Source organism: Akebia trifoliata, chromosome 6 (genome assembly GCF_017979445.1).
Source record: "Akebia trifoliata isolate Shusen 1 chromosome 6, ASM1797944v1, whole genome shotgun sequence".
Taxonomy (NCBI): domain Eukaryota; kingdom Viridiplantae; phylum Streptophyta; class Magnoliopsida; order Ranunculales; family Lardizabalaceae; genus Akebia; species Akebia trifoliata.
In genome coordinates, this window is record NC_141380.1 from 12,642,106 (window position 1) to 12,667,429 (window position 25,324).

Below are 25,324 nucleotides of genomic sequence, written 5' to 3' on the forward strand. Positions count from 1 at the left end.
TAGAAAAACTTTGTTCTATGTAGCGGCGCCTCACTACCGCGTGCGTGATGTGCAAAAGGGCAATTGGGCGTTTATGGCGCTTTAAAGGTGCATGTTACACGTACGCATTGGGGAGCTCTTTCTTATTTGCTAAGTGTAGCATCAAAGTTCGATATTGACTATTGGTTAGATAATCAAGATGATTGATGGTTCAGAGTGGTTGATCGTGATCAAGATTGCGGGTCAACATGGTTTAACCATGCAATGACTTGTCAATAGATATGATCGTCTGAGTCAAATAGAGTTGACCGCGGGTCAACAAGATTTCTACAATTGTTGGTGTCCATTCTAGAAGGGTGTGATTATTTAACAGGAGCCGTTAACAGTCATGGTGCCTATTCAAAGAGGTGTTCACTCTTTAAATTCAAATTTTAAAACCCTTTTATAAACATTGAAAAATCATAGATTTTTTACAACTTTAAAATCTTTCTTTGTCACTCCTCTTCTTGAGCATAATATCTTAGTGTTTAGATTTCTTTTTGTTAGTGCAAAAATAGTGGGAGATAACAGAGAGACTGGGTTTCGTTGCATCTTGGGAACATGTTTGTTAGAACCCTTTTTTTGCATTCTCGATTTAATTCTGGAAGGGGTAAATAATGTTTAAAGAAAACGTAGTTACAACGTGCTTCAAAGAACAATCGATTTTCTTTTATTGCTTCCATACAATTTTTTTGTAATGATTTTAAACATTATTTGCCTAATGAAAACATCAATAGCATCAATCCAAATGATGAATCAAGACTTCGTAAGACTAGACCGATTCAATGGATTAAACTTTACTCGTTGGCAATAGAAGATGTTATTCTCTCTCACAACATTGAATGTTGCATATATTCTTAACAAAGATCTGTCTGAATTGTCTCCACCAAATTTAGTAGAAACATTTGCTGTGGTCGAAAAATGCAAGAAAAGGAAAAATGATGAGCTTATATGCAAAACTCAAATTCTAAATGTATTGAACGTTGTCATATACAACATGTATGCTAATATCCCTTCGGCTAAAGAAACATGGTAAGTTTTAGATGATAAATATTGGGTTGAAGAATTTGGTAATCAAACTTTCTTAATTGATAATTTTAAGGAATTTAAGAGGAAGAACGATATGCCTATTCTTCATCAAGTTTATGAATTACAACTTGTTGTTAGTCAACTTAAATCTACCAATATTAATCATCAAGAGGAATTTCAAGTGGATTCGATTATTGCTAAATTAACTTTGTCTTGGCATGACTATAAAATGAATATGAAACATCGACAAAGTTCTAAACCATTATCTTTGGCTCAATTTCAACGTCATCTTAGAATTGAAGAAAAATCAAGACTTCAAGATTCAAAGGCTAATAAAGAAATTGATCCTAAAGCAAATATGGTTGAGGATGTTAATTCTAGTGCACCCAAATTAATTAAGTGTTTGAAACCATATAAAAAGAACAACCAATTTAAGAAGAAATCCAATTTCAAAAACAGCCAACACAAGACCAAAAAGAAGTGTACTTGTTACAACTGTGGAAAACCTGAGCATTTCATAAAAATTGTCACCTTCGAAAGCATCAACATCCATCTCAAGTGAATGTAACCGAGGAAAAGATCGTAGTCATGATCACTGAAGTAAATTCAATGATGAAAGATGAAGGTTGGTGGTTGGGCACCAGTGCAACTATTCATGTTTCCAACGACATAAATGCATTTACTTCTTATGAAGCAATGGATGAAGGGGCAGTCCAACTTGACACCTCAGTCATAGGAAAGATCATTGGAATAAGAACTACGGATCTAAAATTCACTTCCGGAAAAGTGATCACTTTGACTAAAGTTCACCATGTACCTAATATAAGAAAAAATCTTGTTTCAGGTGACATTTTGGATAAAAGTATAATCAAAATGGTTTATAAATCTGACAAGTTAATGTTGTTGAAAATGGGTTGTTCTTGGAAAATGGCTATTCTTGTAACATGATGGTTAAATTAAACGTATCCGATGAAATGAAAAAGAATTCGAGTTTTTCTACTTACATGATTGACTCATTTAATTTGTGGCATGGTAGATTAGGACATTTAAATTCTGGTTATATTAAAAGCATGATTACTTTAAGACTTATCCCAAAATGTGATTTTTTTAATAGATTAGAAAAATGTGAAACTTGTGTTCAAGCCAAAATAGTTAGTAAATCATTTTTTAGTGTTGTTAAAAACATATAAATTCTTGGACTCATTCACACTGATGTACGTGACTTAAAATTTTTTGTTTCTCCTCGAAGAGGAAAGAAATATTTCATAACTTTTATTGATGATTTTTCTAGATATGCATATGTCTATTTATTAAGAACTAAGGATGAGGCTTTTGAAAATTTTAAGATTTTTAAAATAGAAGTTGAAAAACAATTAAATAAATCTATTAAGATTACAATAACTTTCAGGTCCTTTTGATGAATTTTGTGAAAAAATCATGGTATTATTCACCAATCCACTTGATGTTTTGAAATCGTGTTTTTAACCAAAACTTTCGGCCCCGTACAAATAGGGGTTCAATCTATTCTTTGTAGTTTTTTGCACGCAATTTCTGTAAAGAATGACAGTTGTAGACACCCCAATTTGAATGGGCCACCACTCGAAAGGACACAAAAAATTGATTTTTCTAGCAAAATCCGCCAACGGGCCTAAAAGCCCAAATTGTCGAAAATCGACATTTTGATAAAATCAAAAGGTCCTAAGACCCCTAAAAGTCTCATGGACCCACAATAAGGCCTTCTAGACCCTCCATCTCTCACCCCTCTAACCCCAAATTCTAAAACTTCATAAGCCCCACCTAAGACACTCCAATGTTCAACCCCTTAAAAATCATTTTAGCCTTGCCCTAAAAAAAATCTAACCCTAGTCAACGCCTTAACCTAACCTAACCTTAATTGCATACAACATAACTCTACCCTAAACCTTAGACTCAAGCTAATTCCAAAAATTAAGCCTTCATCAAGTTAAAAGCCCAACCCAACCAAGCCCAAAGTTCATACCCTTACCCATATCCATACCCACGATCAACACCAATCAAGATCCATGCAGTCCTTGATCATCAAGGGGATACTTGTCACCACCACCTTTCACCTCCCAAATTCTTTTAACCAACCCCATCATCATCCTCAAAAATTAAACCAACTCACACCCATATCAAACCTACCCTAATCATTCCATAAAAAAGCAACCAACCCACACCACTTTTCCTTAATCAACTTACCTAACACACACACCCACACGCTTGGGACACTTGTCACCGCATCTTCCATATTCTCAAAATCTAACTACCTAATCCCTTACACAATCCATTCTCTTAACTAAATACCACACCCCTTAACCCCACCTAACACTCAACCCATATGAGTAGAAGAGTTCAAGTCATTTGGGTCAAGAATGACCCATTCCCATCACCTTACACAAATACCCCTCTTCAACCTCTAAATAACATCCCCCTCACCTATTAACCTCATGCCATTCTCCATATTTTTACATTTTCACCCTATCTTACACCTAAAAGTAACACTTATAAAATCCCCCCTTACATTTCAAAATGAGGTATGCTATCAAGCCTTAAAAGACTAAAAATTCTCAACTCTCTCTACTCAACTTTTCTTCTTTTCTAAAAACTCCCATAACACTACTAAAGATTCAAGAAAAAAGAGAAGAAGAATAAGGAAGGAAAGAAGAAGTCAAGGCCTCAAGGTGGGTTAGAGAAAGCATAACTCCCCCTATCTCTCTGCTCTATTTGCCTCTTCTACCTTTCCCCTCACTTCTTTAATTTTATTTTTAAAAAGCTCCTAAGACGTAATGTTCACCCTCCCCTACCTTTAATAAATCAAATTTTGGTTCGGTCAAAAGTATAGTGGTTGTAATCACCTTCAAAACAAAATAATTTTAAACCCTTAAATACCTTTTTGCACACACCTCATTCAATTCATTTTGAGGCAATAAGTAATTTGATTTTTCTCAACCCATGAGAATGGACTTATTATAACTTAGCCAATTTTTTTAAAAAACTATGTTCCCACGGCTAGATTTCTTTAAAGATCATCTCTTTCAATGAGATGAGCCCTATAATCTAAGTTGATAGTAAATCCCTTCTTAGGGTACAAGTTGTCGATCATTCAACTCTTCTCTTTATTTATTTACTTTTCTTTATCCGAAAATGACTAAGCTTTTAAGATTACCATCATTTGATGGAGAGAGGGGTGCCTAGCACCTTCCCCTTTGTCTAATTGAACCACTTACCTAGATCTTAGGTAGTTCGGTACTTTATCCGTATGAGAGTCACTATAATGCCAATACGACGCTTTTTTTAAAAATATACTCTGGGTGACAACTCACACCATTTTACAAAAAGGAATGGTAGCAACTCCAAATCCTCATAGATGTGATCTTCGAACTCGAAAATCACGTATTTACAGAAGTAATTGATGATGAAATGAGATCCATTTTATCTAATAATACTCGAACTTTAGTAGACCTACCCCCTAGTTCAAAACCCATAGGTTGTAAATGGATTTTTAGAAATCAGTGAAGAGTCCATGGCTCTATTGATAAGTTTAAGGCCAAATTAGTGGCTAAAGGTTTTAGACAAAAGGAAGAAATTGATTACTTTGATACTTATACTCTAGTAGTTAGAATAACTACTATTAGACTCTTGTTAGTTTTATCATTTGTTCATAAACTTACTATTAACCAAATGGATGTTATGACAACTTTTTTAAATGGAGAGTTAACTAAAGAAATTTACATGGATTAGCTTGAAGGCTTTATAACGAAAGGATAAGAACATAAGGTTTGCAAATTAGTCAAATCTTTATATGGGTTCAAACAAGTCCCAAAATTATGGCATGATAAATTTGATAAAGTAATGTTGTCTAATGATTATAAAATTAATGAATAAGATGAGTGTGTATATGGCAAATTAATGATTGCTCTAGTGTGATTATTGGTTTGTATGTTGATGACATGCTTATTTTTGGTACTGATATAAAATGCATAATGAAAACAAAATTGTTTTTATCTTATAATTTCAAAATGAAAGATATAGGAGCAGCAGATTTAATTCTAGGAATTAAGTTAGTAAGAACTGATAATGGTATATCATTAACTCAATTTTACTATATTGAAAAATTCCTTAGAAAATATAATCATTTTGATTGCAAGTCTATTTCTACCCCTTATGATCCTGACAATAAGTTAGAAATGAACACTAGAAGGTGTATTTCCCAACTAGATTATGCAAAGATAATTGACAATCTCATGTATGGTATACATTGCACTCATCTAGACATTGCATATGTTATAAGAAAACTAAGTAGACATACTAGTAAGCCTAATCAGGAATATTGGGGTGCAATATTTTGAGTTCTAAAATATCTAAGAGGGATTGTTAATTATGCATTAGAATATAATGATTTTCCTGTTGTAATAGAAGGGTACAACGATGCTAGTTGGAATGTGGATAGTGAAGAATCAAAGTCTACAACATGTTGGATTTTTACTATGGCAGGTGATGCAATTTTATGGGGATTGAAAAACTACTCACTCTACTATGGAGGTTGAGTTTATTGCACTTGCTGCAGCATGTAAAGAGGCAGAATAGCTTAGGAACTTAATCATAGACTTGCATTTAGTTAATAAGACAATTCCTGCACTTACCATTTATTGTGATAGTGAAGCTACTTGAAGAGAGATAACAATAAGACGTACAATGGTAAGAATCGACATATTAGTCTTCGACATAATTATGTCAGAAGTCTACTCAAAGATGGAGCAGTTTCTTTAATCTTTGTAAGGTCTAAAGAGAACTTGGCCGATCCTTTTACTAAGGGACTCGCAAGAGATCATATTTATAAAATAACAAAAGGAATGGGTTTGAGGTCTATAAACTAAAATCATCAATAACAGGTACCCAACCTAGTTTTGTGACCCATCTCTAAGGTTCAATAGCAAAAATAAGTTGTGTGAATGATTGTTTAAACACTAGTAACAATTAGAACATCTTTTTTCTAATTAACTCATTTTTGGTTGTTTCACAGACTAGTGTAGACCTTGTATGATAGTAGGATGGGAATATTTTTTCTCTTTATAAATCTAAAACTTATTTTGTTGAAGTTTTACTATGGAGAAAACTTCTAATAGATTTACCTATTTGAGTGTGGAAGTCAGGCTGCTTTCCATGGGATTATAGACTCTGCTAGAGCACTCCTGAATCTGGGATAAAGCACATGACCATAAATGTGCTGGCTTGCAAAAGAACATTAAGTACTTGTAAAAATTATTGTGTGTGTTGTGTTTCCAATTTGTTAAATAGGATTTTTAGTTCAAGACTAAATGTCACTAAGCTCCCTGATGAACTTTGAAATGCTTATACTAAATGCAGGTTCAAATCTAATAAGATACCTTCATCTCTGCACTTTAGTTTATTCTCTGTCTTATGCCTAATAAATTTTAATTATTTCAAAAAATATGGGGGATTCTTAGAAATTTTCTATCTGATTTTGATTTATTATATTTATTTATGTAAAAGTAATTTATTTGTTTATGAATTATTTTAAAGTTTTTAAAAGTTTGAAATTCAAAAAATGTTTGTTTAAACATAGTTGTACTATTAAACTACTTTTGTATTTTTATAAATTGCAAATGTTTTGGAGGGAATTCAAATTTCTTTGAAAAATTTAGTATTGTAGAGACTTAACTTTACACCTACATTTTTTTTAGTCCCACATGGAATAAGAGTAAAATTCACCTGAAACTTATAAATGACTCTTCACTTATAATATTTGTTATTTTAGTAAGAAGACTTTGTTGTATGTAGCAGCGGCTTGTCATTGCGCTCACGCCCGTGCGATGTGCAAAATGGCAATTAGGCGTTTAGGGTGTTTTAGAGGCGCACTTTGCGTTTCGCACGTACGTATTGGGGAGCTCTTTCCTTTTTACTAAGTGTACCATCAAGATTCGATATTGACCATTGGATAGACGATCAAGATGATTGGTGGTTCAGAATGGTTGATTGTGATCAAGACAACGGGTCAACATGATTTGACTACGCAATGACTTGTAAATAGGTATGACAGCGAGTCAAAAAGAGTTGACCGTAAGTCAACAAGATTTCTACAACTGTTGGTGTCCATTCCAGAAGGGTGGGATTATCTAGTAGGAACCCTTAATAGTCATGGTGCCTATTCAAAGAGACACAATTACTCTTTAAATTCAAAATTTAAAACCCTTATATAAACATTGAAAACTCACAGATTTTTTGAATTTTAAAATCTCTCTCCTCTTCTTGGGCATAATATCTTATTGTACAGATCTCTTTCTGTTAGTGCAAAAATAGTGGGAGATAACAGAGACTGGACTTCATTGTATCCTGGGAACGTATATGTTAGAACCCTTTTTTTGCATTCTCAATTTAATTCCGGAAGAGAACAAATAACGTTTAAAGAAAGCATAGTTACATCGTGCCTCAAAGAACAGTCGATCTTCTTTTATAGCTTCCATACAATTTTTTTCCAACAAGATGAACGATGTAATCAATACGATCTTTCCATATTTACATCCCATAAGAACATTGGACACTTACATTATAAGATACAAGCCACTTTTTAGAGTCTACAAGGACACACAGAACAACAGTTTGATTAATTGAAAGCAAGCTTGCTTTGCAAGTACCTCTCGACAATGTCCACCCCACAAAGCTCCTTAACCACAGGCATGGTTGCAGGGACATCCAGTTGGAATGCCAAATAAGACCCATCTGATCCACCACTCCAAGAAAGAAGCTGTTTCCTTGCTTCTTTGATGGCATGTCTAGTTGCACAGTGAACCGAGACTGCCAGAAGTAAAGGTGGCTCCCCAGAAGCTGGAAATGAAAGACAATCCACTCATTAATGTAAAGCAATTATTGATTAGAAAGAGTGCATAGAGAAAACCCAACAAGAACTCTAAAGCCTAATATCAAAATGATTGGATGGGGATCAGACCCATAGCTCATGAGTTGGTTGACATATGGCAATTCAACTTAGAGGTCGTGGGTTCAAGTCCAGCTTACCCATCATCATTACACGTCTTCTATTATTAACAGTGTATTCAAATACACTTCCACTATCATAAATTCTTAATATAAATTCTTTTGGGACTTCCTCTCATTCGTTTAAAACCTTCAACTTCAATGTTTCTTCTAATTGGGGCTTTAATCAACTTTCATTGCATATGTCCAAATCATCTCAGTTGTCTCTCTTAGTTCATAACATTCAGCTCCATAAAGGCAATGCTAGTCTTACTACTACATTATAAAAGTTCCTTTTAATTTGATTAGAATGCATCAACTACATAACAACACTTTAGAAGCACACCTCCACTTTAAAAATCTATCACTGATCCTATAGACAACATCCTCTTCAATCTCTCCATCCTTATGTATAATGGGCCCAAGATGACAAAAGTGGTCGCTTCGAGGTATTTCTAGAACATCAATTTTACTCGACATTCCTCTTCTTGGGTGTAAATACAAAATTTACACTTACATGTACTCGGCCATGGTTCTACTTATTCTAAAGCTCTTGGAGAAGAACTCCAGCTTAGCCATCCAAAAAAAAAGGATTGGATGGTTTAAATTTTAACCATCTGATAGATTGATTTCTAATTGATCCATATTGTTCATCATTTTCTTGACCTTCTTAAAGGGGGCGACAAACCACCATTGGACCAACTTGATTAGGTCAATATTTAGCTAAGTGATAGGTGAGAGAACTATGAATTAGTGTAGTCAAATGCATAATGTGACCCCTGTGTAACAGTGATTCATTGGTTGAACAATGCATGTTTATCCTAACCTAAACTTAATTTGAATATTTATTGATTTCAAGAAAAGACGAAGGAAATTGAAAATACTATCATTCATTTCTATTTTGGAATAAAAGCAGCAGCACAACACTACCACCACTACAATTGTAGCATAACATATGGAACATATTTATATGCTTCCTAGGCCTTGCCTAAACAACTGCTTTTGTAGTAGAAACCATGGTTTAAAGTTTCATACCATCTCAGAACGAAACATTCAATGTTTCCAGATTTTTTGAATTCTCTTGGGTTATTTTGGAATGTGTCGGACTGCTCTGTCAAGAAAGTCCTGATTTTTCGCTTGACCAAGACAATGCCTTGAGTGGAGATTTTAAACCTTGTTAGTGACTGCTCCTTAAACCCTAGTTTAGGACGTTAAGTGTTCCAACCAGGCAAAGCCCTTGCCCATGTGAACAAAAGGCGTATTCTGAATGACCAACAAAAATGTGGTGCATATATTGTCCTCGTGGACTACATTAAATTTCCTCTACAAATAAAAGGGGGGAATGGAAATGGAACCTTTGGAGGAGAGAACACGTTTTTCATGATGACTGCTGTTCATTATCTCAACATTGAACTGCTTAGGGATTGTGTCAATGGTTGGGATCTTGTAGGTCCATGTTCCTTCTGATATCACCAATCCATCTGAGTTTGATAGGTACTCTTCCAGCATGAAAAATCCGACTCCTTGAATGAAAGAGCCCTCGATCTGTATAGAAAAACTTTCATATAAAAGGTATTCTTGGCATGATTTCAAATGATCTTCAACATGGTATTCCAATAATTTGTGGCACATAAAAGAAATTTGAGTTGGAAAAGTACCCAAGTTACTTGAGTACATGAATATGCACCCTTAATGCTAACTCAATTGAAAACAGGGAAAAAATGCTTCTCCAAAATACATACGCAGGTGCTCATGCATGTCGTGTTCTTCTATGATGTGTTGTGTAAGTCAAGGTTTAAAATGTCATTTCGGATGAATGTTTCGGTCAAGAAAAACTTTATATGTTCACCAATATATAAGAACGAAAACATTCCGAATTTTACAAAAATGTTCTCGAAACATTCATAAAAACCAACATTTTAATGATAAATATATCTTGAGTTATAAATTGACTCTCCCAACTATTTATTTCAAGTATAATTTTCCATGTTGATAAGTGTTATTAGACACCAATATGCTGATAATACACTAAGCTAGATTGCACTAAAGAAATTTTAATGTTCTAAATTTCAATTAACTATTAAATACCCATAGGCTAATGGATAAGGCCTCTGATTACAATTAGAAAATTGTGGGTTCGTTCCTTTTGGATTTGAGAATAACTCATTACATAGTTGACTGACACTTTTTGAGAGAGAGAGAGAGAAAGGACTGATAATTTTTTGCAAAGATTGCATTGTTTTGTTGTAGAGATTTTTGGTATCATTTCAATCTCTATTTTTTTGCAGAAATCCCATTCACGTGGAGGTTCCATTATAATTATTTTTAAATACTTTTTTCTTTTTCTGATTTTTGTTTGTTTCAAATTGTTTAGGTCAAAACATTTCAACAACACATTCCATTACAAACCGAAATATTTTGATACAACGCAAAACATTTAACTCTATGAATGCTTCACATTGGAATGTTCAATCACCAGTACATACAGGCTGATAACATTCCGATATGATATGACATGATACTTTGAACCATGGTATTAGTAAGCATGCCGACATGGCCAAAATTTGAATGGCTAAATAATCCAACCGGGTTAAAGAAATTTTCTAGTGGGAACAATCGAATGACTGCTCTGTGACCCCATGTTATTGGTTGCCAGCACTTACTATCCACCCAACGGAACTTAACTGCCCCATACATGTCATTCTATGTGAATTATGCACAATCACAGGACATTACATGTATGAGGCTAAACAATGTAAACAAATAAAGAATTAATGTATTGTAAGAAGTTAAATTGAAGTAGAGCTGTAAATACTAAATAATATTGTAGTCAAGCTAACCTGTCCCAAATCCACTGCGGGGTTCAGGCTCTGTCCACAGTCATAGACAATATCTGTCCGCAAGATAGTGGTTGCACCAGTGAGAAGATCTATCTCCACCTATATCACGTTCAAAATTGCATTAGAATTCTGTGTAACTAACTCATTGCCCACATCCAACACTTGAGAAATCTCTGTGGAGTTAATTTGATAAAAACATAATATGCCCAATTTTATAAATTAGCCTCATCTTATTACACGAAAAAGAAGATATACTATTACTTCAAATAGTTTAGTATATTGTTACTCATTAGAAAGTAAGATATATAACTTCAGGTTTGAGTATGTAAGCTACCAAAAGAAACATTTATGTTACTTTGTTACGTGTGCAACATTAAATTAAATTAAATATCAATAAACGCCATTTCATTCTTTAAAAAATGTCGTCAAGAAACTCACTTCACTCACTGCAGCACCATAGTTTAGATATTGTGCTGATGTCAATTCGGGAACATACAAAGTACTAGCTGATAAGTTCACAGCTTGGGCATTCGCCTGCAAATAGAAATAGAACATGAGATACTTCCCCAAACCTGCTTTATCTAATCCATAATTGAAGCTAACCAATAAGTTGGGTACAAAATACATAAGTTCATCAACTAGTCACCTGGACGATTAAAGTATCCCATGAAACCGTGCCCGCCATCTGCTCTTGCAACCTTTCCTTCAGTGGGATTAGTCTGTCAACCAACAAATTACAGCAAATCCGAACCGCTTCACAACTTGCTTCTGATGTGGTGCTTCCAGCGGTAAGCCCCCCTTGTACTAAGCTCAAGGTGTCTGCCTGAATGACTCGTACCCTTTCCAAGAGATCTCCACTAATATCATTCTGTAGAGGGCTGAGAGCAAATGCTGTCATCTGTTTCACCTTAGTCCAAAGCCCCTGACCCAACTCGATCCCTCCAACTTCAACAACAACTGATCCGTCATTGAGAATGCTTACTTTACCTGGAGTAGCTCTCACTATCACTTCATACAAGATGGGTAGACGAGAAATTCCTCTTTTCCTCCATTTATTGCAACTATTAAACTGTCTTATTTCTTCACTCCTTTGTTGGAATCTTGAAGATTTCTCCAACTTATCCAAAACCAAAGGCAGAGTATACTCAAGAGGTTCACCAGAGCTATTTTCATAAAAAAATTTGAGGCTCTCGTACGTGTGAATATTCTTGTTCCTGACAGAATCAACGTCCATAGAAAGAAAAGATGCTACATGCTCAATCACAGCCTCAGCAATAAATGTTGCTTGTACCTCTCCGGGCCCTCTCATGGCTGTCTTACTTGAATGGTTTGTCTTGCAGAGCTTTATATCAAAAGATATAGCTCCCCAGTTGTACTTCTTCAATCCTCCCAACATGTTGCGTGGTATTATCGGGCTTACATCTACAGATATCCCTGCATTGACTAATATTTCAAGGTGTAGGGCGGTGATCTTCCCATCAGATTTGAAACCCACACTGTAATTTATTTTCATAGGATGTCTTCCTCCTGCCATTATCATGTCTGTCTTCCGGTTGAGGTAAATTCGAACTGGACGACGTAATTTGTGTGCTGCAAGTGCACATGCTGTCGCCACCTAAAACAACACACTCGATAGGTATTTTGATTGTGGGGTTCATAATTTAACAGGCATAACCACAACATTAGGAGAAATAATTTGGCAAAAAAAAAAAAAAAACAAAGATTGCATATTTTATAGAACACCAGGGATAACTTAGTAACATCATACATGTCTGCATTGACAAAGGGTCTAATTGTCACTGAGTGAGAAAAGTGGTAAATTCGACGGACCTTGGTGTCGAATTTACACCTTTTTTAATGTAGTGTGTCATGTACGCTCATATGGCATTTCAGATTAAATCAGGATATTTAGATCTCTTCCAAGAAGATCATTGCAAGGTTCCATGTTTTGGTAGGAAAAGGGTTTTTTGGACCAAGAGTCCAGGGGTCTCTTTCTCCTCAAGCATTGGATTTCTAAGATCAGGAACACACCGTTATTAATCTAGGCCCTCAAAATGTTGGTCCAGCCAATGGGATTTACCATTCAACAAAATCCCATCCTAACCATCTTGGTCATTACCATGGTATTAAATTTCGACATATTTCCATGAAATATTGTTAAATATATCCATTTCCCCAAGGCTCCAAATGAAAAACATTGAAAATTTCTTTTTTGGTTTATATTTTGTTGGACATCAGCACTTTTCATTTTTGTGAAATATTTTGGTGAACATTAAATTTAAACACAATTGATCAATTTTGAATATATAAATAGCAAGATTTCATTTCTTTTTTGAAAAAAAAATATTAAAATATTGATGGCATTTATAAAATGATAAACAATATAAATTGCTTGGAGAAAGGACTTGTAAAATACACCTAATATACATTCATTATTGGAAATAAATTATTATTAGTTATTTAAATATACATGATCTTAGTTTGATGTATTTTAAGCATTTTAGCACATTTATAGGCAGGCACACAAAATTGCCGATGTTCTATTTAGTTGGACATATTAGTAATTTATCAATATTTTATATCTACTAAAACAAAAGCTTGTTCAATTTAGCAAGTGTTTTATGTATTGTGGTTAACGTAATTATTGTGACTCACACACACACATATATATCTAACAAGGATGAATCACATTAAAATCCTATTAAAGAAAATAAGAGATTTTGTTATACAGGCTTCTAAACTGCTAGAAAAAGATATATATATATATATATATATATATATATATATATATATATATATATATAAGGCCATTATCTTACATTATAAACCAAAAACAGGCTATTTTCCATTTCCCAGATAATAGAAGGAACATCCTGCATAGGGAACTGGTCTTGATTCCATGAAAAACAATTTTAGTCTGTTCAGAAGATGAGGACCTTGTTTTCCTAGAGATGACACGCATACTTAAAAAAAAAAAATCCATATTTATTGGAAATAGGATTTACATCTATGATTTCTGAGAATTTGTTCAATTTTGAAATATAATGGGACTTTCAAGTTCAAAATGGATATCCTGACAATGAAAAACTCTTCATTTTTTTTAAGTTGTCCATGGCATACTTTGGTTGTGCTTCTACCATGCCTGTGTACCATAGATAGAGGGGACTCCCACCCACAAAAAAGAATAAGCTTTAATTTTGGCCTAGAAAGATCTATTATATTTTTACACATGGATACTCACAGGCAAAGCTCTCATTGCTTTTCCACCGAACCCTCCTCCAACCCTTCTTGTAATCACACGGACATTGTGATGGGGAACACCGAGGCACCTTGCTATTGTGATCTGCGCATTCTCAGGACACTGTGTTGAGGTGTACACAACCATGCAGTTATCTTCATCGGGTACAGCAAGTGTAGTTTGTGTCTCCATATAGAAAAAATATTGAGACCCAAGTTTGATCTGGAAAAAGCCATTACAGAAGAGTTTAATAGTGAAAGTGCCTCTCTTGACATAGGAAATTAAACAGATAGTAACACCTGATTTCTTACATTTTGCATATGAAAAGAGAAAAAAAAAGGCTAATTTTTCTAGAAAACTTGATTATGTCCAATAAAGTTAATTTCTGGCTCTTAGTTATTAATAAAAAAGGGAAATTAAAGAAAGTATATGAGAAGCACCTCTTCTGAGAGAATCTTGTGGTCAGCTTCTTCCATCCCTTTCGAGAAATCTCCAATTTGTTTCGGGCGAATGAAGGAAGGAACCTCGAAGAAGCTAGATTTCTCAACAGCCTCTTCTACTGATAAAATGGGTGGTTCAAGATTTTCAGTTTCATAATCAACCACAGCACAGTTAGCTGCCATGTCAGCATGTTTCTGTGTATCCGCCACCTACATACACCAGCGATTGAAACATAAACTCAGAATAGGAAATTGGCTTCCCATGGAAAACATATACAAGATATACTATAATAACAGAAAAACATATATATTTGTAGAAACATTCTTAAATTGTGATAAGAAAAGTAATTACCACAAACCCTATAGGCTGGCCAGCCCATTGAGTAAGATGATCAGCAAATAGAGGTTCAGAACCAAAGAGAGTCTTACATCCTATGTTCTCCCCACCTTCAGGGATGTCTTTAAAAGAAAGAACTCTAATGTCTCCGGGTAGTGATGGAGACCTGAATCTAGTACCCTTCACCCGTGCCAAGGGCATTGTACTACATATGAATGATCCGTAAAGGCAGTCCTTTGGAGAAGGAATGTCATCCACATACACAGCTTCACCTATGTAATTTCAAGATAGAGTCAAGTATGGGGTGAATATATACACTTTACTTATAAAGCTAATACTAACAAGAAATAGAAAAGTTGATCAAACCAAAAGAAACTTGATAAATAATTCAAATTGGTCCTATTAATTAACAGTAAATTTGAATTACACCAAATGTAAATCCTTTATGAGAAAACACAAATAATAATGTTATTTCTGAATCTGATAAATTGCTTCCAGCTTTTAGTGTCATGACCTAGTAGTCGTCTTTCCATGCCTATGTACTAGTTGAGTATCCCCAATCATCAACAAAGGGGAAAAACCAAGAATCAGAATGTCCAATTAAACTTATCATCAACTAATTAAGAAGAAAAAGCAGAACAATGCATTCCAGATAAAATGAAATTAAAAACTAGGTAAAACAAACCAGAAGCTTGGATCTCGGCTCCAGCTTTTTTAGTGGAGTCACCAACTGGATGGTACTGGCTGCTAACTTCCACTACTTGTTTTGAAGATAAGAGCAAACCCGGCTTTTTAGTATGATCAAATGGATGATAATTATTGTTGTCCTTAGAAGCCTTGACCTCCAAAGTATTAATATATCCATCCAAGCCAACATTGGTTATCACATTATCAGCTTCAACCAGAGGACGAAGAAAATCAAAAAGAAAACCGACGGCCAAGCTTGATCTATAAGTAGGACTTGAAGTGCCCTCTTCTGGTATAACAGTTTCTCTAAGTAATTTAACAGCATCAAATAGAATGCCAACGCTAAGGGATTTTCCAACTAAAAATTCCTCTACTTTCCTAGCTTTCATTGCATGTTTTGTCCCATAGGCACCGAAAGCCAACCGAATATTTTCCAAGACAACAGCACTATCTGAAGTTTTACACGTAGAAAATTGAGCTAAAAAAGCAGCATTGAGGTAGGCCAAGGCATTCCCGAGGGGTCGTGGTGCCGCACGGTAGGTCTCGAACATCAATCCTGGTTTGTTCTTAGAGGACGAGAATTTTACTTTGTCCCAACATGGGATTATAATACGTATAAGTAAAGTTTTAGTATCACATGGAGGCATCTCCAAGAAATCCTCCAATGTAAGCTGTCGTCTTTTGAGACCTGTCTGTATTACTATTGATGAACCTACTGCAATTAGTATAGTAGCAATATCTGAGGGAAACTGATTCCTTTGTGCCATTACCAAATTACCACCCAAACTTGCAGTATTCCGAATGAACTCTGATGCAACCTTATCCATATGATCCCCAATTTTTCTGAACACTACTGTTGATTCCAACCCATCTTTTCTTTCCTTCAAAACTTGGATTGCTTTAGAGATAGTCACGGCTGCTCCGATTTCGATCCCCGTGTTATCCCTTTTGATCATTGAGAGATCTGGGATGTGTCTTAGATCAATGTACTTGTTATAGTGGTCAACCTCCTTATAATAGCCCGTACCCGTGTTACCAACTACTAATTTCACCCTCGCCCCATTTTCTGCTTCTATTGATTCCAATAGACTCTGAAGTTCTTCAACACTAACAGGGCTATACCAACAACACTCTTTGGAATCCATTATGGTTTTGGATTTAATTTCCCTTTTCAAAAACTCAGGGAAGGTACAAATATCATTGCGAGGGTTATAAAATGGTAATTTATCATTACTACTCTCCCCTTTTTTCCAAAAGGAATTGAATCCTAGATCCTCTACATCGACATCTGATGCAAAGCTTTTGCATACATCAGCAATGGGTCGGTAACCTGTGCACCGACAGAGACTGCTTGCAATAGCTTTCTCGGCTTCTGCCATCGTGAGCTTTGAAAACCCAGAAGGGGGATTTTCTCTTTGAGTCTTCTCGGCATTGACAAGAGCTGAAAAGAGAGACACGCACATGCCTGGAGTACAAAAACCACATTGAGAAGCATGAAAACCAGAGAATCTTTTGTGGATAGGGTGGAACCCAGTTTTGCTATTTCCAAGGCCTTCAGTAGTTGTAACCGAACATCCATTTATGCTACAAAGAAGAGTCAGGCACGAACTCACTTTAAAGTCCTCAACTTGTTCTAGTATAGGATCACACTTGGATAGAAGAACAACACAAGCTCCGCAACCACCTGCATGAAAAAAAAAAATGAAAAAATTGTAAATTTGGATGCAAAACCAATCCCGCTTTAACTCCACCTATGTCAGCGCGTTAGGCTTGCATTGCTTGTTCATCCCAAGTTAGGATGAAGGAGAGATTTGTGCCAAAATGGATAGAAAGTTGTTGAATTAATTCTAAGGCATTTTTTGGAAGTAATGTGCTGCATCATAACCAGGGTGCAACACACAAGCGATTGGCTATGGGGGAACTTTTGAAACAATGCCCTAAAGTGACACCTGCTGGTTGCTGTGAATTGAAAGAAAAAGACTGGAATTGGTTAATACATTAAAAATAAGTAGATTTAAAGTTGTATGTCTACAATACATATAATATGAAAGCACGAGAACTAGGGGAGTGAGGAAGGGGGCACAAGCACAAGCTATTATATATAAAGGAGATGATACTACTAGAAATATGGCATGCTAAAAGTTTGAAAGTGCATGGGAGAAATTGGGACAAATTCAGGTTAACTATATCGTTCAAAGAGAATTTGGAGATTAAGAGAATGAGACCATTACAGCAGAAGTTCTACGGTACCTACTAATAAAAACAAGATAGATGTGAAAATCAAAGTAATTATTTTGGGATAAAATCAATGAGTACATTATGAAATTTGGTAGAGAATAAAAGAATACTTATTAACAAGAAACAAAGATATCAAATAACCAATTTGTTTTCATACAAAAAATGTCAGCTATCAAGGCTATTTTCTTACTTAGACAACTAATGGAGAAGTTTTGAAAGAATATAAAGTATTCACAGATGATTTTTATTGACTTAAGAAAAAAAAAACAAATACCTATGATAATTTGGTGTGTATTAGGAAAAGGGGGGTTTATATCGATAAGGATACATAACCTGGAGTTATAATTATTGTTGAACTCTAATTTGAGACTGTCTATGGAATGACAAGGGAATCATAAAATTTACCTTGTCAAATGGAAGCAAGTTTATACACCAAAAAAGGATTGGGATTTGGGATCAAGAATTTCAAAATAATGACTTAGTCTCTTGTTGGATATGGTTATGGAGGTATGTAGATGAACAATAAAGTTGGGGAAGGAATTATAAGGGCTAAATCAGTATAGATTAGGATGGGTGGAAAGTGAAGAGGTGAGAACGAATTATGAGCGTGGTGTGTGGAAAGGGGTTAACAAAATTATCACTTATTTTCAAAACAAAAAAAATCTTAGGGCTGGAAAAAGGGAGTAATAAAGTTTGATTATGGGAGTACAAATGGTGTGGACAGTCTGTAATGCCCCAGAAGTAATTCCTCTTTTGAGGTGATCTTCTATTTCCTAATGACTTAAGAGCTAGAGAGTAATCCCTCCTTGGAGGTGATCTTCTCTTTCTAATTTCATTACATGCATACACTATGTGCATACACATCACAATGTTTTCTCTAAAATGGCTATGGGTCAAAGGTGGCTATCTACCTAGATCTACACTTAACTCTCTATGCTAACACAAAAAAAAAAAAAAAAAAATAGTCTCAAAGAGGATAAAACTCATACATAAAGTCTCTAGTCTTTCCATGGTGGTGTCCATCTCATGGACACTTCCTCAAGGCTAAACCAACAAAAAGATGCTCCCAAGTGAGCACATTACCCTCTAAAAGAGTCTTAAGATCCAAGAAGGTGAAATCCATGTGGATTTCCACCAAAATCCTAGGCTCACAAAAAATTCCAACAAACACCTTTTTTCATTTTAGCTTGCGCATCAGTTTAATTTCTTAGTTTTCTAAAACTAGACTATAGTTATTTTGCCCGTTTAATTTGCTCTATAACTCCTTCTATTTTAAAAAACCCAAAAAGTATTTTCTAATCTTCACCTATGGTCAATATATTGGTAACCAACTTAGGATGGGAGGGAAAAGGTGCCTAACACCTTCCTTGTCCCTCGACCGTACCTCTTTACCTTATATTCTTTAGGTAGACCATTTTCCCTTATCTTATGGATATGAGTCACTATAAGCCAAAAAATAGAATTTAAAAAAATCTTTTTATAGTGTCTATTTACATTTTAATTGAATGGTGACGACTCCTAAACCCGTATAGATGAACTTAAATCTCCCCAAAGGTTTCGAAGCCCACGTATCTATAGGATGCATAGGGCAGTAGCATCACGACTAGGATCCGGTAGATTTCTCTCTATATTTAGCAATGAACTATGCAATGTAAAGGTAGTTTGTGAAAGTGTAGAGATATTTTCGAGAATCATATATTCACTTGATAGGCATAAGTGAAGATGACTAGTCAGTGATCATTAATAATCTAAAATAGTCGAACATATTGACACTTCGTGAAAGGATCTGTACCTTATAGTCATACTCAACGGCCAACCTAAGTCAGATAAATGGTCACTCGATCGTGGTAAGTGCAGCGACCAGCTACAAAATAAAGAACTAATTATGGGGTTCCACATCGGTGAAGTTTGGAACATATTCGGATCCTGATTGTGAGGTATCCAATCATAGTTCTCAACACTCTTAACAGACACACTACCATTATTTGTATGTAAAACCTGTTTCATATGTTTATTTTGGTTTCTTTGGAGTTACATTGCAAATTGTTTAATATTATCAATTAGTTTTCAACTTGATTATAATTATTTTTGTTTTACACTTTTTTGAAAACTTGCATATATTTACACATGTATTAACATGATTTTCCCCATGTTAAGTAATTGTTAGTTTGGAATAGTAGTTTTTTATGGGTAGCTTTCCTGTTACTCACCCTATCATTTTTAGTTGCAGACCCCCCCCTATCGAGGAGCATTTAGAAGAACCTATAGAGGAGATCCAGTTTTCCAGTAATTACATTGACAATTAGAGTCCACTCCCTAGCGAGTATTGGGATTACACCTATTAGTTTGACTTTCAGTTTAGGTGCTAAGATTTTTTTATTTTTATTTTTATTTGAGTTGTTGGGAGTAGAGTTTGATGTTAGTGTGAGGTTTTGCCAACTTATATTTTTGGCAGTTTTGAGTTTTAGCTCCTGAGTATTACTTTCAATTATTTTGTGGATATTAATTAGTACATTTAAATTTCAAATTCAATCAATCTTTCCACTGCAATATGAGATCATGGGGATTCATGTTAGAATTTGGGGGTGCTACAGAGTCACACTTAAAAGTTTAATTCCTCAAATGTTCACTTAGTCTACAAAGAAGGCACTATCTTGGATGTCAAAATTCAGATTGGGGAGGAGTTTTTTGGGACTTTGATTTCATAATGGACTTCAATGATTGAGAGTCAGATGGTCACCTCTCTTATCAATCTATCTTGTTCCCATGGTCGTTATGGAAGAGGACCAAAGAGTATGGATGGTGAATTGTAATAGGAGATTCTTTGTCAAATCCTTTATTCTATCACCTTCTCCACATTTTTTTGCTAGGTCCATATGGGTCCCAGAATACCCTCAAAGGTATCTTTTTTATTTAGACTGCTTCTTTTAATAAGATCCTTACCATTGACCACATCATCGCAAGGGGTATCACCTTGGTTAATTTTTTTGTATTTATGTAAATTATAGGGCCAATTGGTTAATCATACCTTCATACATTGTCACGGGAAATTTTTGGGCTTATTTCTTGTCTCTACTATGTTTCCTTGTGTTTTCCCAACTCAATATTGTCTCACTTGCAAAATTGAAAAATTAAAGAGTTGAGGCAAACAGAAAGGACAGCATGGACAATTTCCTCATTTGTTATCGGTTGGGAGATTTGGAGATAATGAATAGCAGGTAATTCAAAGGGAAGGAGCATTGGCTAGAAGAAGTGCTTATTAACATTGTTAGATAATTGTTTTTTGGTGTAAGAACTTTCCAAAATTTAAAGGGGTGTTATTTTGAAGATTTTCTTTTTAGATAGTAATTGGTTTGTAATTTGTTATTTTGGCATTTGCCTTGCTTCTCCTATTGTTCTTAGGTTGGTCTATCAATCTTCTCCTTCTTCAATCATTTAGCAATAATATCTTGAAAATTTTGTGGTGAGATAAAGGAGTTTTGAGTTACAATAGATTTGGGCCAAGGATCTGCACTAAGTTTTTCCTTTTGCACTAGTAACGGCTAGGTTAATCGTCCATATTCAAAGAAAGGGTCTCTTGGTGTATGTTATTTGCTAATCATGAAATATTGGTAAAAGAATTAGAGAGGAACTAAATTATAAATTAAAACTACCAAGGGATACATTATAAATTAAGAATTTAAGGTAAGTAGGACCATTAAAAAATGAATAATGCTGAAGTGACCTCAGGCCGGAACCTCATATCACACGTCTTGACGCGAAAGTGTATGAGAACCATACATGCTTTCATTGAGATACAAGTGAAAAAGCATCTATGGTTCCTATCCACTTTCACGTCAAGAAGTGCCATATGAGGTTCCAGCTCAAGGTCACTCCAGCACGACTCTTAACAAATATATGCCATGCAACTTTAGTCAAGACACGTCTATGGATGATGCGCTAGATATAATTGTAACTATAGTTCATCTAATCATTGCAGTTCCTACTACCATGGTTATTGTCCATCGTGAATACTATTCATCACAGTACAATGTATTTATTCAGCTTAGTATTTGGTTGGGGTCAGGCCTATTAGTGTGAATCAAGATTAGTTGACTATCATGAGTATTTTGTTGTGCCAGTCGGCGCATGTTCTCCAGCGTGTGGGAGAGTATTTATTTATGATCATCGAGTACAAGTAATTAGTTTACAACTTTACATTGAGCGAGGTAGTTTTAGTATGTTTTGGATTTAGTCCCACATTTCCTATAAGTTACTTTTCTACTTTATAATTGGTCCTCTGTTTAAATGAGCTTAGGTGTCTTTGTAGTTTATCCAATTCAATAAAGAGTGCTGATTTTTAATTCAACCTGACAGGGGGACTCAAAACTCACTGACATGGCATGGGCAAAGAACCGTAGAATCTATACCTCAGGATGCACAACGGACCTGCCATCTGGAATTGTGTATCCTGAGCTAAAATTCTACGGTTCTTTGTGCATAACACATCAGTGAGTTTTTGAGTTCGGCTGTCAAGCTGAATTCAAAAACTCATTGACATGTCATGCACAAAGAACTGTAGATTCTTTAGCTCGGGATACACAACTGCAGATGGCAAGTCGGTTGTGTCTCCCGAGGGATAGAATCTACGATTCTTTGCCCATGCCACGTTAGTGAGTTTTGCGTCCCCCTGTTAGGTTGAGTTCAAAAATCAGCACTCGTCTTCAATAAAAACTATAGATAGCAATTAAATCTCAACTTTACCATTTATAATAAATTTTATATTTTTTTAAAAATACAATAAACAAAAGATTTACTACTTGTTACCGGTTAAAATTAGGACATATATGGTAAGTAAAATATCTAGATATTGTTGACGTAAGCAACAATTGTTTGAGATATTGAAGTGTTTGTTTGAGTTTAGGGAATTCTGTAATTGGTTTTGTCTTTTTCTTTATTTTGAGTTTTGATCTTTGAGATTTGTTCAGATCAAAGCTAGGTGATCGATCATCTGCATCAAATACAGAGAGCCTATTCTTCAAAATCCCAACACACCAAACAAATTAAACATAAAAATTAATCTAATAAACCATCAAATCATGCAAATTTATGCACATAAACCAATATAGAAAAATAAATAGAATTCAAACCCAAATCAAAACCCACAAAACATATTATAAAATCAAAATTCACAAAATTAACATGTATAACCCAAGTTGAAATCCAAAACCGATCATACCTCAAAACCCAACCCAATAACATTAATAATATAAAAAAAAATTAAAGATAAATGAAAAACTCTAAAGAACTGAATCAAAAAGCAGACCCAAAATAGAAAACCCAATACCCCAAATCAGAAAGAACTAAAACAAGCAGAGAAAGAACTCATGACCTTCTCCACAGCTAAGCTTGGTTCCTCTGTAAGGGGTCTGAGTACGTAAGAATTCAAGCAAAGTAGTTGAAGGGTCGACTTTTGAAAGCTCAAATCTTTCTGCATTAACAGCAAAAACCAGTTTCTTATCTCCTCTGTCCTCCATTGTTGAAGTTTAGAGTGATCAACAACAGTCACATTCAGCTTATCAATAAAAAATATATATATAAAAAAACAACAGTCACATCCGTGGCTTGAAACAGAGATAATGTTTTCGAAATTTAAAAATAATTAGTCATGCTAGGGTGACACAAAATTTACTGCTATTCTCACAATTCTGATGTGGAGCTGTGTATATAACCGTAGATGGCTTTTACTCGTATCGCGAGGAAACCATCTACGGTTATGTAGAATCTCACGTCAGAATTGTTAGAATCGCAGTAAATTGCTTGTGTCACCTCAGCATTAGTGATAATAAAATCGTTGAAAATATGAAATGTGACAGCTGAGATCAAACAATAAAATTCCAACTAGTCGGTGACTTTCATTTTTTATCTTAGTAAGCCACGTCGCATACCTTATGTTACAATGACGTGTTCATGACTCATGGTTTTAAATCTCGTTGGAGGCCGAGATGACTCGTGGTATCCTCATGAACGAGACGGATAGACAACGAGATAAATGAGATTACTCGGTCGAGTCAACTGGGATTTTGTATATTTTAGTTAAAATAATTAATTTTTTTATAATTTAAAAATTAAATACATATTATCTAAATAAAATATAATTTTATAATTAAAAATCTCCTAATCAATCTTATACCGGGGGCAAAGAAATCATCTCGTTCAAGACAAATTGACCCATCCCAAACAACTTGGCCTTTGCCTCGTCCATAAACGAGACAGGATGTCAAACCAATATTTGAAACCATGGTTCATGAATTCCACCATAAGAAACAAAACCCAATTGAATCAAAACCCAAACCATCTATGAATATGTATTGACGTCCTAAATCAAGGAACTGATCTTTTATATCTCAAAAACGTATTTAACTAGAGTTATCTTATCCTGAGAGGAAACTTCTATTTAAGGATAGGTTCAAACTAGAAATTCCAGATTTGGTAGGAACCTTGCAGAGAATCTAGAGGTAGGGTTTTAGCAAAAAGAAAATGTATGCAATCATGGTTAATCATACTTATTATTTTGTCTTATTACCATCTAACTTAAGCATCAAAGTGTTTTCACCGACCCCATCTGAGCATCAAATATAGGTTACTAAAGGATCTCAAGAAAAGCATCTCAAAATTATTATTTTTTCCAAACTGACAATTTTTCTCATTGACCATGGTCTTCTCTTGAGTATTTTTTGCTCACAGTCCAACACTCGTTTGACATGTGGCACAAATAACATCAGCAATAGAGAGAGTTTTTCTCTCCTGCCCATAGTGAAAAAAAAGAAAATTTTCTGATATGATCACCATGTGACATTCAAAAACATGATCCGATGCAATGGGATTTTAGAATACAAAATTATGGGAAAGTTTAAAAAAAAAAATTTATTTGTCACTGTTGAATTTTATTTTTTAAAATTGGGTGCTTAGTAGCTATTCATTTTCAAATCAAAATCGAAAAACAATTTTTTTTTTAATATGAATATTTTGTTAGATTGTCAATGTGATAATCGATGTGGGCCCAATGACCCTATTTAAGATTAGGAATCTTAAAAAATAAATATGTCGACAGAGGATGTGTGAACAAAAGAAAAACTCTCTCTATTGTTGACATCATTGGCACCACATGTCAAACAGTTATTGTGCTGTGAGCAAAAAATTACTCCTTTTCTCTTATAGACTAACAAAAAAATGACATAGATTCCCTTATCTTCAATTGTTAACTCTTTCAATTTTTCTTCAAGCTCTACAACTTTTATAGTAGATTATTTTAATCTGTTATATGCATCTTCAATCCATCATTTTCAGAGATAATTTTCTAAGGTAAATACTCCATTACTAGAAATAAAAAATTTCTAAATATACATACTTTTCTAAAGATTTTTTTTTTAAAATATCACCTTGATACCTCTAAAATTATGAAAAACAACTTAAATACCCCCATCTGAACTGTGTAACTCCC

The 25,324-nt window shown here is 34.6% G+C and overlaps 1 protein-coding gene across 1 annotated transcript; it reads right to left on the minus strand.

The window, feature by feature from the left end:
- Nucleotides 1-7,518: 7,518 nt before the first annotated feature.
- Nucleotides 7,519-23,391, minus strand: LOC147400257 (indole-3-acetaldehyde oxidase-like). The gene is made up of 10 exons (XM_086445878.1): nt 23,213-23,391; nt 15,602-17,287; nt 14,932-15,188; nt 14,580-14,789; nt 14,143-14,361; nt 11,548-12,516; nt 11,340-11,435; nt 10,902-11,000; nt 9,417-9,606; nt 7,519-7,914 (listed from the first exon to the last, which is right to left on the minus strand). The coding sequence occupies exons 1-10, from the start codon at nt 23,355-23,357 to the stop codon at nt 7,694-7,696; spliced, it is 4,092 nt and encodes a 1,363-aa protein (XP_086302004.1). The 5' UTR covers nt 23,358-23,391; the 3' UTR covers nt 7,519-7,693.
- Nucleotides 23,392-25,324: the final 1,933 nt, after the last annotated feature.